The sequence below is a fragment of the Carassius gibelio genome, chromosome B5 (genome assembly GCF_023724105.1).
Source record: "Carassius gibelio isolate Cgi1373 ecotype wild population from Czech Republic chromosome B5, carGib1.2-hapl.c, whole genome shotgun sequence".
Lineage (NCBI taxonomy): Eukaryota > Metazoa > Chordata > Actinopteri > Cypriniformes > Cyprinidae > Carassius > Carassius gibelio.
Genome location: NC_068400.1, coordinates 17,939,467 through 17,959,789, shown reverse-complemented (window position 1 = coordinate 17,959,789; position 20,323 = coordinate 17,939,467). Strand labels below are relative to the sequence as shown.

At 38.7% G+C, this 20,323-nt stretch overlaps 1 protein-coding gene across 1 annotated transcript in view; it reads right to left on the bottom strand.

The window, feature by feature from the left end:
• The window catches only part of LOC127957919 (disks large homolog 4), a 143,106-nt gene extending 123,519 nt beyond the window's left edge, over positions 1–19,587 (bottom strand). Inside the window, exon 1 of the mRNA XM_052556633.1 lies at positions 19,094–19,587. Within this exon, the coding sequence (XP_052412593.1) occupies positions 19,094–19,123 (30 nt within the window). The 5' untranslated portion in view covers positions 19,124–19,587. The remainder of the gene's footprint in view (positions 1–19,093) is intronic.
• Positions 19,588–20,323: the final 736 nt, after the last annotated feature.

The window sequence follows — 20,323 nt, the reverse complement described above, 5'->3', positions numbered from 1 at the left end:
GTCTTTGTTTAACTGGTAGAATTGTAACAGCATATCCAACTATTAATTTTCTCAGTGCACTGACATAATGAGTCTAACATCTGCATATATATCTACTGTATCTTATTTGTTTATTTTCTTACCTTATTTTTTTCAGTGCTGTCTGCACTATTCACACAGACTGTTTGTCATTATTTTTATTTACCTGTTCTACAACTGTGGTATAATACATTTTCAATAACTCCACCACTATTTCTTCCCGATTTGTACATTCAGTTGCCTTAAAAAAAAATCAGATCATTCTTGATAATGTTGTTTATAATGTTTGAGAAGAAAACACCACTAATAACTGCCATATGAGAAGAAAACTGGACTTATCAACCTTAGTCAGCCTCTGTGATACAGTTCTAGTCTTCATTTCCGGAAAGTCCAGACGGGCCACCTGCTGTGACAGAGGCAGCTCACGTTGTTAAAAAGTGAGCCCTGTCCTGTCTCACCTTACCTAGACAGAACTTACACAGCAGTCTGTTGAGATGAGAACATGCCCTACCAAACCATGACCTTTCTCCCACTTCATTTTGTGCATCAACTTTGCCCTAAGCCAACTGATTCAGTTCACTCCAATTCTGTTTACACCCTACATTCACACAGCTACCACTGAGTCCTGTTAATTATATATATATTGGTTGATTAATCAATGGACTGACTGATGGACTTTTTTACAAGAAAATACTAGTTTTGTCTTTCAGCTTCAAAGATTAATGTTAAATTTAATGTTATTTACCATTTCTTTGTAATTATTTGTGAAATTTACTTTTTCTAAATGAAAATAGTTTAAAAGTGAATCTTGAATGGAACACACATCTCTGCATTTATTTGCACCAACGATTATCAGCTTTCCCCCACAATTTATCCACTTTAGTGTAACTTTAGCTGTTTATTTTAGAATGTAAGTCTGTACTCCTTAAAAATGTTTTTTTTTTTTAAAACAATAAATTAATATATATGTATATGAGAACACCAGAGAGATTTTACCCAATGTAAACTTTATCATTTAATTAAATAATACAATTCATAATAAATTGATGTACATGTGATTAAAAAAAATCGATGTTTTTGGTAAACCACCACACATAAATTCATAAATTCAGGTGTAACTATGCAAACAATAAAGTGTGATATGAGTTTATGCATGTCTTTAGTTTAATGTAAACCCATTTGTTAACTCATAAAAGTGAAATGAATATGTTTTTTCCAATAAAGCTGTCACATATAAAAATGTAGCACTTTTTTTTTCTTTATATTTTACATATTTAACATTTTTACTATGTATAGCTAGCTTTACATGGTCTATGCATAGCTATACATGGTTTATGCATATATTGAGTATATTGAAAAATGTAAGCACCATACAGTATATGGAAGTGAGTTCTTATTCACTGATGAAAAAGAGATTCTAGCACATTTTTCTAAATTTTTCCTTTTTTAATTTGGATTCGCATCTACATGTGAGCGACTCTTTTAATTTGCTTTTTATGTGTGATCAATTTTGCAGCAGAGGATGTGAGAAAGACTGATCACGCGTCTAAAGTGCGCGTGTGTGGTGTTTGAATATGGAGGATGTACCTCTGCAGTGGATGTGTGCTGAAGGTTGATGTGTGCGTGTAGGAGACTCACTGAAAAGAAAGAAAGGATGAGTGGATGAGAAATTCTGGATTTTCTTGAAGCCTTCACTTTCCAAGCTGGAAGAATGTGTATTAATAAAATCATGACGGTAGCTAATTGGCATCAGTCATAATTAAGTCATGATTGTGAGCCTTCAGTCTGCACACATCTTGTGCACCGCTGAGGAAGATCAGAGCTAAAGCTTGCAAAATAATTTCCCTTATTTAATCATTTCAGCCCAGGCTCATCGGGGGAACAAAGGTGCTTGTGGTGACATTTCTACAAAATGATACTACATTGCTTCTTGAACGTTTGTAACACTTTCAAAGTTAAATGTCCAGTAAATGACGCTTAAAGTGCATTCAGTTTTACCAGAAACAGATTATTTTGAATGTGAGTGATGGTAAAAAGTTAATTACAACACCCCTACACTGAATCTGACCCTACATGTAACCGATAGTCGTAACTTAAGCAAACATGAGATAAAAAGGCATTAGTGAAATTAGTCATGGTATGTTATCTTGCTTCTTCAAGTCTTTGAGCTCTTTTATTTAGTGTTGTGGTTCACATTTCACAGGACTCGTAGTCAAATGCTCCACCTTTCAAGTGCAAAGTTCGACCAGGTGAGCTACCAAGAAAGTTTACAATATTAGGAAGGCCATACATATGAAGCTGCTTATTGACACAAACATCAAAATGTATTAGTTTACAAATCATGCACAATTATGAAAGTCTTTTGAGGTCATCATAACACAGAATTGTGCAAGAAAAAGCATAAAAAGAAATATCATTCAATAATATCATAACCCGTAATCATAATTTGTGTGAAAAGAAAAACTATTAAGAGCTTTTTTGTTAATAAAAATAAAGCTGAAATAAAATGTAAAAGGAAAATATAAAAGCCAGTAAAACCTTTAATAGTATATCAATAATAATGTAATAAAAATAACAACACTGGCTCACATTATATTCTAACTGTAACTTCAAAATTGTTGTGGGCTATGAGTTGTGATTGAGAATATTAACTACTCAGTTAAATTTGTATTTCATGAAACTTCCCACTCTTTACATTTTCTTGTACAAATTTTTTTGAAACACACATTGCATCACAATTATAACTGTGACACATTTAAGTAGAAACTACTTTGAGTCTGGAACTTTTTGAATTGGTGTCAGTTGAAAATCTGGTAGAAGTTAATGTAAGACAATTGTATTTGTCATAATAAGTTGTAACTGCTGATGGTACAGTTTAGATTTAATGCATTTCATGTACTGGTTATTAAGATTAAGTATAAAATTTGACAGAATATACTTCTCCTTGCCATTCTCTGGAGCAGCATGACATTACTCTTCATCTGCCCATTGTGTCCACTTCTACAATAGTGCAATTAGAGTTTACAAACTTGAATTTAGCAGGTGAGATTATGCTGGTTCATGCTGTTCATTAGCAAAACTTGGTGGAAATGGCTGCTCAAGAAAGGTTGTTCTAAGATAATTGTAAAGGTTTGATAATGACTGGTGATCAAACTTGCCAATATGCTACTCATAAAGTCGATTTATGAGGTGACAGGTCTGCTAAAACTACATTTCCCGTCATTCTGTGCGGCAAATGAAGCAACAATTATACCGCTAATGTGCACCTTTTGCATCATATAGTTGCAGCAGCACTAAAATAGTTTGTTTGTCAGTAGATTAAATTAAAGAAATATAAAATTACCCACCAAGTCTGTTATTTCTGACCAAAATCAATTGAACTCACATCATGGTGTAATTACAACTTCCAAACTTGTAAGAAGAAACGTCTCAGGAGATTTTGAGTGCAGAATTAGAGCTTTTAACAAGCAGAAATACTCTTGTGGTATCTATTGAGTGTATGTGTGTGTGTCTACTTAACCATATTTTAGAAATGAGTACACGAAGGTAACAGCTGAAGGATCCTGCAAACTCACGTTCATCTGCCACCACTTTTGAAAGCCACACATATCTCAACAACCAATCAACAATCAATGACCAGAACCAAGTGCCCACCCTACATATTTCTTTTTCAATAAACTGTTACAATTAGATGGAAGCCACAATACGGAAGAAAATATCTGATGCTATTTCTGTTCCATCGTGACTTAAAGTGAACACTGATGTGGCACATATGGGTATAACTAAAAATGCTTATATATTTCTGTGTTTGGGATGGGATTAGGCAATAGAAAATATGATCAGTTAAGTATAAAACAATTATGCCCATATGGAGAGTTCCTGTATACCATATATATGCCAGTAGTTGTGTGAGTATGCATGTGTGGACATCAAATGATAAAAAATGCATTTGTAGGAGATTAGAGATGGCTCAACCTGGACACATACAGGGCCACCACAACTGGCAGCATGAATGTCTGATTTTGCCAGATAGAGTAAGAGAGAAGGAGAGACAGAGACCAGTGTCCTTGAGAGGAGATCAAATATGACCTCTCTACTTTATCTGCTGACATCACAGACACACTATAAGAGCGTTACACACACTCAAACACACATACACACACACTCGCACAACATGCTAACAGCCTGTTTCACATCTGAAAACATCTTGCACAAAAGAAAGCTTTACCATCACACATGCAAACAAACACACACGAATCTGACTCACAACCATATCAAGTGTCTCGAAACATGAGCTAATGTTCGGTTCCGTCACTCCATCTACACTGAAGTGTTGATGTGAGTGTGTGAGACATGTGAAATGCTGGGTAGTCTGGATCAAATGGGCTGATGGGTTTTTCAAGCCTAATCATGGAGGGCGAACAACAGAATACTTGGCCCGCCGGTGAAGTCCTTTCCATTTTAAATAGTCCATCTGCCTCCTCTATGTTAGCCAAACCTGCCCTGTCACAGCCGGTCTTTAGACTAACACACACTATCACAAACACATATGCAGACACACAGGTACACACACACACACGCTTATTTATATCGACGTAATCACACAATGTGCCAATCTCCAGCTTTTTCTCACTTTCTCAGACGTGTGAACATAAAAAAAAGGCTTGTTAATATCCATGGCGACGCTCTTCATACTGTCTCGAGTTACTCTGAAAGTTCTGTTACCACAGTACATCACAGAACTCTTCGCTGCATGTGTCCTCCTCCTCATAGCCGACAGCAAATGGTTATGTCCGAAACAGAAGGTGACTGCATTTGTACAACACTTGCATTGTCAGTTGTTAGCTTTGTATGAAGACATACTCTTAAGAAAACTGGTTTCAGACTGGCATCCAAATGTCACATCTAAACATAATTGTATACCCAACACATAATGTATATTAGATATAGTGGTTTCCACGGTCAGCCGTTTTAGTGATGCTTTTACTTTAGTGAACAATTTTAGTGTAGATTTATTAATAACAATTATAATATAAATTTGTTACATTTATACAGCTCTTTTCTGCTTTTTCTGCTTACTTTGAGAGGGGGTATATCCTCATCAGCCACCAGTGTGCAGCATGCACCTGGATGATGCGTAGGCAGACATAATGCACCAGAAAGCCCACCACACACCAGCTTATTGGTGGAGAGGAGACAGAGTGATGAAGCCAATCAGCAGATATAGGGATTGTTAGGAGGCCATGATGGTCAGAAGCCAATGGGCAAATTTGGCCAGGATGCTGAGGTCACACCTTTACTTTTTTCGAAAGACATCCTGGGATTTTCATTGACCACAGAGAGTCAGGACCTCAGTTTAATGTCTCATCCAAAGGACGGTGCTTTTTGACAGTATAGTGTCCCCATCACTATACTGGGGCATTAGAATTCATATAAGCCCCTTTCACACTGCCATTCCGACAAATACACGGGTAAAGTGTTCCAGCAATAGTTCCCGGATCGCTAGATTTTGCACTTTCACACTGCCAGTGAGTGTGCGTGCTTTCACACACAACCCATAAAGGTCCCGTAACGACACATCAGGGCGTGACGTGTAATGTACAAGTCATAAACGTTAGGCACGTTATACTTTCACTTTTGCTGGCGAACGATCCCGGCATCAGCGCGGAAAGTGAGGGACTAACTGATCTCTGCTTCATTACAGTTTGCACATATTTTTTTGTCGTAAACGTTGATATTCCGCAATAACGTTTGTCATCACTATGACATGGCATTAGATCTGGCTTTTGTTCACACAGTGCTTGTCCCGGGATTGAACCCGGCAGTCTTACTAGGTCCCCGACCCGGGTTCAATGCCGGAATCAATCCTGGGATGTGTTTGCTTTCACACAGAAGTTCCGGCAATTTGCCGGGTCCGACGTGCAGTGTGAAAGGGGCTATATACCACATGGTGAGCACCCCCTGCTGGCCTCACTAACACCTCTTCCAGCAGCAACCTAGTTTTCCCAGGAGGTCTCCCATCCAGGTACTGACCAGGCTCAATTAGTAAAGTTAGAAGGCTGTTATTAGCAATGATTTACAACAAAGTTTCAATTTGTTAAAGGAATAGTTTACCCCAATATAAAAATTTGCTGAGAATTTACTTTAACTTCAGGCCAATCAAGATGAAGATGAGTTTGTTTCTACGTCCGAACAGATTTGGAATATTTTGCATTACATCACCTGCTCACCAATGGATCCTCTGCAGTGAATGAGTGCCATCAGAATGAGAGTCCAAACAGTTGATAAAAACAATACAATAATCCACAAGTAATCCACATGACACCAGTCTGTCAGTTAACATCTTGTGAAGCAAAAGGCTATGTATTTATATTTGCGCTTTTCCACTACACAGTACCAACTCACCTCAACTCGACTCACCTTTGTTTGGTTTTCCACTTTGTAACTGTTGTACCTGTTCATGCTTCCAGGTACTTTTTTTCTTATCACCTCCAGCGAGGTTCTGAGCCAGCTGAGACGATACTAAAATGTGACGTGAAAACACGGCAGACTGCTGATTGGTCAGAGAGAATTGTCACTATTCACTGCGTCATCATTGCACGCGCCAGGCAGAGTATTCTGAATATCCCTGCCAGCAGTGTTTTGTTTTGCTGCCCTCTGCCTCTCGAGAAACAACGTTTGTCTTCTTGCTGTGAGAAACAGTTACATTCCAAGGATCAAAAACAGCATACACTCGATTTCCTCCATTGTCCTGTGTGTGCAGGTAAGTGGGTGTGTGTCATGTAAAAGATTAGGTCATGGCAGTTTCCTGCAGCGTCGCTATGAGGTACTATTGTGGAGGTACTATCTGAAATAGAAAATGGAGCAAAAAGTGAGCCGAGCCGAGCCGAGGCGAGGCAAGTCGAGTTGAGCTGGTACTGGTAATGGAAAAGCGCCATATATAACAAATCCATTTTTTAAGATGTTTTAACTATAAAACTATACAAATAACTAATCCATAATAACATTTCCTCTAGTGAATAAGTCCATCCTCTGTTGTCCTCTCACATTATAATATACCCATATATTTGTTTAGACTATTTTGGCTTGTAAATGGTTTTTGATCTGTTCATATTTATCTCCTGATTAGGACGAGATGACTTTTCACTGGACCAAGCAATATTATGGATAGTGAACTCCCAGAAACAACGGTTTGAAGTTAAAGGTTAAACACGCAGCTTTCGCTTCACAATGCATTCGTGGATGGACTGGATTACTTGTGGATTACTATGATGTTTTTATCAGCTGTTTGAACTCTCATTCCGATGGCACCCATTCACTACAGAGGATCCACTGGTGAGAAAGTAATGGAGTGGTACATTTCTCCAAATCCCAAGTCCAAACTATTCCTTTAACCTGTTAAATGTCACCCCGTCCTGTATACAGGACGCCTACGTTGACTATACTATATTACAATCAAATCTAATCTAATTTTGACAAACTATATATCGTTGGAAAGGTCCAAGACTCCCAAATATATATTTTACCAATATTTTTTGTTAAAAATTATGTAGGAAAAGTAATAGATGAATTTATGAAAAGAGTGCACCCTCAGAAATCTACATTACAAAAGGAGCTTTGACCTTTGTTTAAAAAAAAGACTTCCTCGTTGCCTTTTTCTCTATCACTTTTTAGAAATCATCAGAAGTTATATATCACTTGAAAACATAAAATCTCAAAATTCATCCTTCAAACCCCATTTTAAAATCAGACATTGCATTACCATGTAAATGGTACATCAAAATCATGTTACAAAATGTTTTCAGTCATGAATTATAAAAATTTAGGTTTGTATCATGCACATTCATCTCTATCTTCAAAAACGTGAGTGACAGTTAACAGGTTAATATTAATTCATTATAGGCAGTAATATCATTTACTTTTGTACTACCACTACTGTATGTATTTCGTATTGTTGGTATGTAGTTAGAACAGGCAACAACAAAAATGTTTAGCTGTAAATGTAACAGACTCAATGGCATCTTTTAAAATGCATGCAAAATTTAATGAGATATTATAGAGAAGAACAAAACGTTAAACAAAATGTTGAATAAATTTTCATTTTGGGGTGAACTATTAGTTTAAACCCTCCAAAATGCGTCCACATTTGTTTTCCACTGTAACCTTGACTTTTAGTTTCATCAAAGAGCATGCAGGACTAGTCTAACCTTTTTTTTTTTTTCATTTGTGGTAATCAGTATTATGCCACAAATGCTCAGCTTAACTTCTATTGGAATATTTTTTTAAAGACCTGTATTTTTTTAAGTTACTCTATATCACGAGCAACACTATCTCTTTGTCAAACCGGTCATGGGGGAAAACTTGTTATTTTTGGTGACCAAAACATTTTAGGATAATTTCTTTGTTCTTAATGTAGAAACCATAAGGAGTTTCTTTTGGTAGACACAAATTTGTTATTTATCATATCACTCATTAATCCATCAGCTAATTAACATGTAAGCCTGTGGACAAGCTTATTTAAAAATGAAGACATTGCACAGCTCAGTTTAATGTTTGATGAATGCTTACACTGGCCTATCTCATTTTTAGTAGATGCATCACTCAAAGAGGCAGTCAGATCTGTGAGTGTGAATCTTTCATTCAGTTTAAGGCAATTAACTGAGTTTCTTCAATCTTGTGTAAGAGAAAGCCTGACATTATTATTCACTCAAAATCTTGTCTTCTGCCTTTAGCTCTCAGATCTGGTTAATGCTGCCAAATGTTCAAACTCAGCTTTTCATAATACGAACAAACCAGTTAGTTCATTTGTAGTATAAGTTTTATTTCAGATGTTTCTTTAAAAATATTTAGGAGAAGTAAAGAAAGAAACAAATGTGGACATGCAGTATATTAGAACAGATCATTTGGACTTATAGACAGTTTATGTTAATGCTTCTTTCATGTCTGCTACTCCTGGCAGACCTACAGATCTTGTTCAGCAAGTTAGTTAAAGTCATTATGATAGTTGATTATGATATATGAATAATTATAGCCTCCAGTTTTTATTAAAGTGAAATGCTAAAAGCATCCTCGTTTAATTTTACTGAATATGCACTTGTGGAATACTTTAAATCTTAAAAGATTATTTTTAAGAAAACCAGGGATAATGTAATATTAAAGAAAGGCCACTTTAGTGTGGTTAAAAAGAGACACTTTCACCACTGTTTCTTAACACACTTGAGTACATTTTAAAAATGTAATGTACACGCGCGAGAGATCAATTCCGGCACTGCCCACGCTTGCGCAGACTAAGCCAGAGCGCGCCCGCATTTCACATCAGGAAGCACTCGTGCCCTCAGATCAGTTGGACGTGGTTGTGTACAAGAGGTAAAAACGATATAAATACTGTTCGTTTTCTTACACAAACCACTCGTTTCGTGTCTTAAGTCATCAATGTGTACTTGCGGTGGTGAATTGTTTAATTTGGACTCCTCTGTGCATGCTCTTTGAGGTGGTGACCATAGACCTCCATTATATGAGTCACAGACAAGAACGGTTTGACCTAAAAATATCAAAATGGGAAATACTGCGGAAACAAAGAAACCTACATCTTGGATGCCCTTGAGGTAAGCTAAAACTTATCAAAATTTAATTTGAAAGTGAACCATCCCTTTAAGTATCCAAAAACATTTTATTCTGTTTGCAATATTCTTCAAGTATATTGTTTTAGTATATGATTTCAATAATAAGTACTATTTTTAAAGGTTTACTTTATTTTTAACAAGGGTCATTAGTTCAACAGGACCACATGCTTATGATGCTTTGGGCAAAATATCTCACTCACAGTTATTAGCATGACTGTTAATATGCCTTGTGAAGAAAAAAAAACAGGATTTGGCTGTTTGTACCAAATGAAGTGTGGATCAATGAGACTGAGACAGCCGCCACCAGCAGCAGCATTGTTTAGCAATCTCTGTCCATTCCAACAACAAAAGCTGTGAATAAATCACAGTCCAAAAGCTTTTCGAAAACCACATTTCGCTGTTATCTTCTCTTACTCTTCTAAATATGTGTCATCAAGAGGGTCCAAAAATTTGAAGAGATGAAAAATATTGAGCTAAATATTTAGCCGTTCAGAGTAAAAAGTGTTCTGCGGCGAATGCTTGTTCATGCACGCTATTTTTTTTCTTCAGTGGAGGAATATTACTGTTCTGCTCAAAGTAAGTTTTTAATACAACTACAGCTGTATTTATAAGAATAAATTATGAAAAATAATAAGGTCAGACATTCAAATGCACATTTCATCAGCATCTTGTTCTGTCTAAAAGAATGTGGACTAATAAATTTGAGCTAACATTGAAATGATCTCTGAAATGACCATGCGCTGATCCCACACTGATTGTTTAAAGAGAAACTTTGCAGAGACACAATTTTTGCCATTACTGAATACTGACTCACTCTTGTGTCGTTCCCAATCTGTTAGCTGTTGTTATTACGCCCATGAGATGAAGACTCCAGTCATATCAATAGCCTATGCAACACGGCTGCCATGCGTAGCCTCTTAGGGATCATATTTTGAAATCATATGACCTATCGAATACTACTCGCTTTACCCAATAACCCCCTGTAATTAGACTCTTTCACTTGTGGAGTAAATGTCGTGGCTGCAATGACTGAACTGCACAATTTCTTCAATAATTTTTTTTTATAAAATTAAGTTATATCGGCCATCACAATGTAAACAAAACACAATCTTGAATCACTGTTTAAGTGATTTTTTCCACCATTTCTTTCATCCATATACTGAAATCCAAACTTACAATGCAAGGCAAGTCGGTGCGGCAGATTTTACATCAGTGGCAAAAGAAGTCATTGCACATCCAAACACAATGTGCCATGACTGAATAAGTGTGAATGGGATTTGAGAGCTGTGGCTGAGAAAAAGATTTCAGGCAGTTCACTGTATTTGGGTCTGTTCCTTACACAAGCCAACATATGACTTGATGTTAGATTATAGTAATTATTTATTGGATGGTTGTTCTGCACGCACAAACTCCAGCTAAACCAAAATGCAGCAGTTAGAGTTCTTACTAGAACCAGGAAGTACGACCATATTAGCCGTTCTGTCGACACTGTACCTCCATGTCCACTGCGCTCTCAAAACTCTGGCAATTTGATCATTCCTAGAATATCAAAATCAACTGCGGGCGGCAGATCCTTTTCCTATTTAGTGCCTAAACTCTGGAATAACCTACCTAACACTGTTCGGGAGGCAGACACTCTCTTGCAGTTTAAATCTAAATTAAAGACCCATCTCTTTAACCTGGCTTACACATAACACACTAATACGCTTCTAATGTACAAATCTGTTAAAGTTTTTTTAGGCTGCATTAATTAGATAAACCGGAACCAGGAAAACTTCCCATAACACATGATGCACTTGCTAAATCATTAGAAGAATTACATCTACGCCAATATTAATCTGTTTCTCTCTTATTCCAAGGACACCATAGCCACCAGATCCAGTCTGTATCCAGATCAGAGGGTCACTGCAGTCACCCGGATCCAGTATGTATCCGGACCAAATGGTGGATCAGCACCTAGAAAGGACCTCTTCTGCCCTGAAAGACAGCAGAGGCCAGGACAACTAGAGCCCCAGATCCACTGTAAAGACCTTGTCTCAGATGACCACCGGGACAAGACCATAGGAAACAGATGATTCTTCTGCACAATCTGACTAGTCTGAGGAGAACTGGCCCCCCTGACTGAGCCTGGCTTCTCCCAAGGTTTTTTCTCCATTCTGTCAAAGATGGAGTTTTGGTTCCTTGCCGCTGTCGCCTCTGGCTTGCTTAGTTGGGGGACACAGATAGGCCCATATTTATTTCCTATAGCCTGACAAGTCTCAGGCTATAGGGTGTTCCATGGCCAGTCTGATTGTGCTTGATTTATGGCTGACCTTGACAGAAATCAAGGATGTTGACAAGATTCCCTTCCTTGATTCCCTGGTCTCTCCCACCAGTCTATTCGGGCCAGCAGTTAAAGGCTTAGCCGAGCATTTCATGGAGGCACAAAAGTCATCCCAGGCCATGCGACACTTGCCAAAACACTCTAGCACTGCAGCTGCCTTTAGTCGACCCAAGTCTGAACGAACTCAGCAACCCACGAAGCTTGTACCCATGGCCACGGCCACTGCTACCTCCCAGCCAAGCCTGAGCCTCAACAACGTTACTCCTCGGCCAAATGTTACTCATTTCCAAAGCGCCAGGGACCCCGGCCCAAGATTACGCAGAACATGCCTCAGGCATCGTGCTGATCTAATGGACAGAAAGAGGAGAGGGCCAAGTCTCGCTGCAGGCGGACCACCCCCCAAGTTGCCTCTCTTAAGCCGCCAATTACCCCATCCAGTTCTGGGTGCTGTCTGCGATATGTTTGCTGCAAACTCTGGGCCCATTCAAGAACACAAGTGGCGATCCACTGTTATAGCAAACAAACATTTTCAAAAAGAAAGCAGATTTCCTCTTCCTTTTCTCACTAGTAACGTGTCTCCTTGCAGTGACCAGGCACTCAAACCAATCCAATCCCCGACTTCCTGAGCTGTCAGAGTGGGCTCTGGGTATAATAAGGTGGGGCTATTAACTTCAATTTACTCAGAGACCCACACGTTTCAGCGGTTCAGAAAAAGGACACACATGTCCTGCACTCCGAAGTGAAAAACATTTTGGTAAAGAGAGCCATAGAGATGGTGCCTCCAGCTTATAATTAAGGCTTCTACAGCTGTTACTTCCTCGTCCTCAAGAAGGATGAGTGAAGGGCTTTTTTTAAGGTGTATCTTTGCACCGATAGAGAACCTCCTGGAATGTGCTCAGCTCATCCTGTGCTCACTGAAAGCAATGCATGTTCCGGGCAAAGTGAACCAAGAAGCAGACATGTTGTTGCGAAGCAAAAGTCAGTGGAGTGGATGCTATATCCACAGATGGTTTGAAAAATTTGGGAGATCTTTGGCAAGGCGGAAGTGGACCTCTTCGCCCCAAAAAAGAACTCTCAGTCATCGCTTCAGTCGAAATAACCTAAATCCCATGGCAAAACGGGCGCTTATATAGCTAGTTGGCCCTGCCCATTTTGGTGGGCTTTGCCATGCTCCATGGCCATAGGTTCGTGCAGCACCACTGCCGAGCCATTGAATCGTTTTCTGAAATGTACTGCACAAAGCAATGGCCATGCAGTTACACTGCGTTATTGAAAAAGGCTTAAGTTCAGGAGAAAAAAAAACGTTTTCCCACTTAGTTTACTTAGTTTTCTTACAAAGACATATTATCGGGTGACAACTGATAAATATTATGTGAGCAGATTCTTATAAACTCTCATTGAGTTACACCATAACTCAATGAAAAAAACTCTGAAAAAAACTGAGCAATGAGGATGAGCTCCATTTGGTCCCCTATCATACGATATGAGTCATAAAAGCCTGATGTATCATATGATATGATGTCCAACAAAAATACATTGTTTTTTTATGTTGCCAAAAGATTCAAATAAACTTCTTGTGTTCAATGCAAGTGATCTGAAATGTACGAAGCTGATAGCTCCACAGATTTGGTCCTGCAGTGCACAGAGTGTCTGCATCTGGTGTAGATCTGACAAAACTATGTGCCTTTTAAACCCTTAAGTGAACTTGATCACACAGTGAGGTGGTTCTTGTTGTGGCTCAAGACATTTCTGGATTTCTACATGTACATGTGAATGGTTACATTGCACAATGTGCATGAATCTTCATTTTTTTCATTCAAGCCTCAGCAATGCTTTTCCAAATAGCTGGATAAATCCTGGTCAGTTTTTCATTAAAAGTGTAAATGACAAACCTGCTGCATTGACAAAATTATAAAATGCTTGCAACAAAGACTTTAATTTCCTATAGGTATTAAATCACGACGCTCACAACACCAAGGTCATAAGTCTGATTCTCGAGAAATACTGGTAAAACATGTCTTGAATGTTCTGTAGTTTGCTTTTAAAGGAATATATGTAAATATAATATTGTGTTGCAACAAAACTTACATTTAAATGCAAAGAGAGACATTTATTGGTCGATATGACATAGATTCATCCACTGTCACAGTCTGTGGAGCCAGATTTGGCTCAATCACAGTCACCACAGGGACAGATCCCGTTTCAGTCCAAATGAAGAGGCTTTCAAAGGGTAAACCTCCACTACTGTCGACACACACTAACACACACACTTAAATGGCCCATCTTAAGATCAACACTAAAAAAGTAAAGCATGGGTAGAGAAAGCCCACTGACACATGCAGTTTAGCAGCTCTCACATACACACCTCTACAAAACACAGAAAGCTTCTCTATCGTTCTCTCCGCTCATCTCTCCTACCCACTTCATAATGTCTGCTTCTGTAAACTGACGAGCAGGCGCCTGCTTCTGTTGCCAAGGGAACAGGCTTAAATCAAATGAAGCCAACAGGAACTGAGAGACATTCACATGCATCTGTGGTCACAGATGAGCTAACACACACACATTTATACACAAACTAAAAGAAAAATTATTTTAACACAACAAAATAGGACACATGCTGAAGAAACATAATACACACACACAGATGTACACTGACATGATACATAATTCACCCACAATACAAGCAGGACTATAATGTACAACAAACTTTATGGATCAAAATCATGAAATTGCTGAGTAAGGATGTGTACACCGAGGGACACAAGGATAACAAGATGCACAGTACGGTGCAAGTACGGTGGCAATTCCATACCTTTTTGGACATACTTCATCAAAATATAAAAAAAATAAATAAAATGTATTTAGTACATTTAAAAACATTACCTTTAAATTTTATATTAAAAGGGGGGTGAAATGCTCGTTTTCACTCAATATCCTGTTAATCTTGAGTACCTATAGAGTAGTACTGCATCCTTCATAACTCCAAAAAGTCTTTAGTTTTATTATATTCATAAGATAAAGATAGTCAGTACCGATTTTTCCTGGAAAAACACGAGTGGCTGGAGGCGTGACGTGTGGGCGGAGCTAAAGAATCACGAGCGCCAGTAAGCTTTTGCGTTGAGCGCGTCTGGAAGCTGTGACACCGTGAGGACAAAACCAACCAAAACAAACCATGGCTAACAGTCAGATTCAGCGTATATTTATGATCCAGAATCAGATCCAGAGGCTGAAATTTAACAAGAGCAGCATCAGCAACAACGTTTCTATGTGGTATGTACTGAAACTGTTAGCGGTTTTGGAAAATGACTAAGTTCCACTTTGTCGTCTTTTTTTTGTTTGTTTGTTTTAGTTTTTTTAAGCTGTAACGTTACATGTGGAAAGTGCAGTTTGATGACAACATCGCATGTTGTTTACTTGATGTGCTTACGCACCGATAGCTAAGTTAACAACACAGAGATATTTGAAGCAGTTTTACTCACCGCATGCGGTTCCAACACACGATCGTGACCCTTTTTCGTTGGGACTGCATTATCCTTAAGAAATAAATGATGTGCAAACCTGGCGTCAAACGGCGTCAAAGCATCTTTGAAATGCAGGGGAACAAACACAAACACTTGCACAATTCCGTTGATGCTCTGTAAAAATAAACTCTATCCACTGGTCCCTTAATGCTGTTTCTCTTTTGGTAATCTGTGCAGGGTTGTCTTGCCCTGGCAGCCAAAGACACATGTCTTTTGTGACATTTCGCGACGCTCTCGCTCTGATCAGTGAAGTCTGTTGTGCTCTCAGTGCTCTGCTATACGGGAGCGCACGCTCTTCCGGCAGACGTGCCCTTAGGACCCATATAAGGAAATTCCGCTCCATCTAACGTCACACAGAGCCATAATCGAAAAAAACTTTCTGAAACTTGTGACAAACCGGAAGGAGTATTTTTGGAACAGAAATACTCCTTCAAACGTACAACTTAATTTTTGAAACTTTGTCCATGTTTAGCATGGGAATCCAACTCTTTAACAGTGTAAAAAACTCAGTATGCATGAAATAGCATTTCACCCCCCCTTTAAATAACATAACAGTTAAAATTATAATCATAAACTTTTCATGTGTATTTAGCATGTTCATCAAATCATAGGTGTATTTCTTAAAAAGGACAACAAAAGATTATTAAAACAATTATTTAAAATGTACTTTGAAGTAAAAAATGTGTTAAGAAAAATGTACCATTTTTAAGTACACTTACATGACCTTTCATTTTGAATACTGTATTAACTGCAAGTGTAGGTGTTATTAATATACTTTAAGATTTTAAATTGAAAAAAATTTAATTGCAAAAGCAATACAATTAAACATACTTCTTTTTCACAAGAGATATTAAATTGTTTATTGATTAGTTTATCTTAGAGGCATGGGCAGTGACACTAAACTTTGATGTGATATATGATATGATTGTGATATCGAGTCACACATCTTTAAAACATAAATTCAGCATTTAACAAACATTAATACAGTAAACCAAACATGTACAAATATCCAGTCTCCGCTTTCCAGTAACGCTGCACACCCTCAGCTTTAAGGTGAGATGTAACATATCAATTATGTATTGGTCACACATATTCATATTAAAATTTGCAGGTCATAGTTTACCAAACTTGAACTTTGGAACACAGCGAAATGCAAAATTAATGTTTCCTATCTCCCACATTTGCATGTGTATATATGTAGGTGAATCCTACTAAATGTAGTGTGACCACCCAATAATTAAGAATAACAAAGCAATAGTGACAAATAACTGCGTTAAGTTGTTAATTTTGAAGCATTTGTTCCCCTAAGTAAGAAAATGTTAGTAATTAAGAAAACTACAAGAGAAATAATCAGCATTAGCATTTAGTGCACTTACTATAGGTGCGAAGTGCTTCAAATTAGCCATTTGTCAGCACAAATTATTTGATCAAATGAAGGTTCATACAAAACTTATGCTACTTAAAATGCTGAGTGTGAACCATTTATTTAAGCAATAATAATACATTTTTAAAAGGCTATAGTTGAGGAAAGAACATAATTTTACTGTCCAGAAGATATTGTGAGACTGTTTGAAACTTTCCATATAACCTTACATCCAATGTCCAATGTCCATGTTTCTTCCGGACAGCGAAGGAAATGCTAATTTTGATCAAGTCCTCCAAGCTTTTTTCTCCAGAATAAAACACTCAGCAATCTCAAGTTTCATGTAAAGTTTTAGAAAATATCTAAACAGTGTTTTAAACTGTGCTCAGATTTGCCAAGAGAGCACCTGCTAGTCTGTGATTTATGAACATTTCCTTGAACATTTAAGCTTTCCACATTGGTTTTATAGCTCTACACTGTATGTCAATTGACGCTTTTGGCTCAATTTGTATTTCTCTTGAGGAATTTCAACATCTGAGAATAATTTGATCCTTAAATTAAACATAACATAAGCCTCGTAGAAAGAGCAATACATTTGGGATCCTCACAAAAAACATAGTATGGTCTTTAATAAGCACACATCCAAAGACTAGAGCACCATTTCCATCTCAACCCACACAAAAGCAGGTACTGCGCTAATTTCTCTCTTCAACGCTCTCTCTCTCTCTTCATACCTTTCTGACTCTCACTCATACATTGGGTACAGTAGGTCTGTTGAAAGTGAGGTCATGGTAGTGTTTAGGAGGAGCATGCAAGGTGGGAGTCAATCTGAAGACAACGAAAGGGAGCGAAAAGTGATGGAACAGACACCAGCACAGGAAAGAAAGCATCAGCCAACGTTACATAAACCATTCAGAGTGCTCTGCCAGCAACACGACATGGGCAAAGAGGCACATGCCGTCAGGAGCAGTGGGATGTGTCTCACCTCCACACACACACACACACACACACACACAAATACACAGAGCCTGCTAACTGCAGGTAGATGACAAATCACATGTGAGCATTTATTAATGAAAGCTTCCGCTTGTAGCCGACCTCTCACTCTCTGGCTCCCACACACTCATACGTCATTCCCTCTATAGTTTAACAGATCTCACTTTTTTCTCTCATTTCCTTTTCAATTCTTGTAAGCGCTCTACTTCCTCCTCCTCCTCCTCCTCCTCATGGACAGCATCACACATCTGTGAAGCACCACAGCAGGCTCAGAAAAGAACCACAATGCCAGTGAAACTGACAAAAATGCACCAAATGTTGCAAAATTGTTTTGAAAAAAAATTATAATAATGTTTCTTATTAAAAAGATTTTATATATTTCGTAATGTTCTATCAAGACTGTCTAATTATTGAATGAGAAGCAATGCAGACTCTGTACTGCCGTGTAGCTCTCAAACAGTGTGTTTCTGAGGTAAGTGTTGTCAATGTACAGCTAAAAAGATTTTTTTTTTTTTAAAGACAAACCTGACAATAAATTCAAAACTTAAAAATCCATTATATTCTACTGTACAAGTAGGCAGTAGAAAACACTTTTGCAGCCACTTTGTTTTTGAACTGTTGGGGACTAAATGATCAACTCTTTGATCTTCGAGCTTGTATACGGTTAGGTAATCAACATCCTTAAATAAAAGGGGGCAAATATTTCTCCATTTCTCCAAATATTTCTTTATTTATATAAAGTTCATACTGCACCACGGTCTGGCTGAGTGTGGCCCGCAATTTCACGCTCCGTTCACACGAGACGCGTTCTTGCGTTCCGCTGCGCTATTGTTTAATTGTTGTACATGTACACTCAGATGGAGCACTTTGATAGTATAGTAGTGGCGTCTCGCTGTTTTTAATCGAGGCGAGCAAAAAGAAGTTGAACTTTACGCGAGCGTTCTGCGTCCAGCGTTCATGGAATGCTAGAACGCGTCCTGTCCTTACGCGCCAAAAGAACGCGTAAGGCATTTCAAATGAACGCTCCTATTATAAAACAGCCTGGGATTCGTGTCAATATGAGCGAGCTCTGGTGAGAGAGAAAGTCAGATCAGACGGAAGAACAAAGAAGTGCTGAACCCATGAATACCGCTCGGAAAAGAACGCTCCCTTCACCTCGCACCAGCAGGAGATGCGATAAACTTTCCCCTAGCGCGCCCACACCACATACTCCTGCCGCTTCTGGTCGTGACAGGGTGAATTGGCTTACCTTTGTGGTCACTATGCAGAGGCAGTCCATGGCAGAGAGAAGACAGGTGGAGATGTATCCAAACCCCCGTTCCCCCCTCTCCCCTCTCTCCCTCCAGCTTCTCTCCTTCTCTCTGTCTCTCTCTCAGCGCCCGACGTTCGCCCCTCTTTTCTTCAGTGTATCTCTTTTAACTGACTTAAGCATTGAGGAAAAAGGAGTATGGAGGGAGGGGAAAACGTAAAGAGGAAGGGGGAGGGACGGAAAGAGAGAGAGAGAGAGAGAGAATAAGAGAGGTCTGCCTTCAGGATTTAGCAAACGAGGAAAGGACGAGGAGAGGGATCGCGTTCGTATCGATGAGGGGAGAGACAAAAAAAGACGAAACGGAGAGATGGAGGAGAGGATACGAGCTAACGAAAGGAGATGGGCAGGGGAGAATGAGTGCAGAGACGAAGAGGGGGAGAAAAGAAAGAGGGAAGGCAGGGACTGAAGCAGCAGAAGATGTAGAGAGAGCGCGCAAGCGAGCGAGCGCGCACGGAGGGAGGGGACGTAAAAAGATGGAAGGGGAGGTGAAGATGCGCGTGTAGAGAGGGAATGACAGTTAAAGACCGAAATTACTCAAGGACAGTGCCGGAAGTGAAGGAATACGCGATGACGGGAGTACAGATAAAGAAAGGAAGACTGGTAGATGACGAGGGTACTCTGGTTGTCATGGCTTTCGGTAGCCGTTGCCTTGGCAACCCTGCAGAGTTGTTTCTGTTGTCATGTGGCCGTGGCTTTAGAAAGCGCAGTGAAATCCGTGAGCAGGCAGGCCGCGTTCCAATGGAACACACGCGCACTACGTACAGCGCTCTACACCGCGTACATAAATGGTAGCAGGCAGTGTGATACAGATGCAGTGTGCGACAAATAGTTCTGTTCGCACGATGGATGACACTGCAGATTACACTGTGTGGGATAACGTATCCTACAATCAGGGCTATTATACTTAACTAAAACTAAACAATACAAATGTTGTTATTTGAAATAAACACCAGCTACGATCAAATAAAATTAACACTAAATTATAAAAATGCTGCAAATTAGCAATACATGGGTCAAAGACAAGACATCTGCATTAAATTAAATGTATAAAAGTGAGTACATACTAAATTGTATTATATTTTTTATATTTAAAAAACAAACCACTGACAAATTGGTCAAATATAATGTTTTGAAGGAAAATAATAAAGTTTGGTAAAGACTGAAAATTAT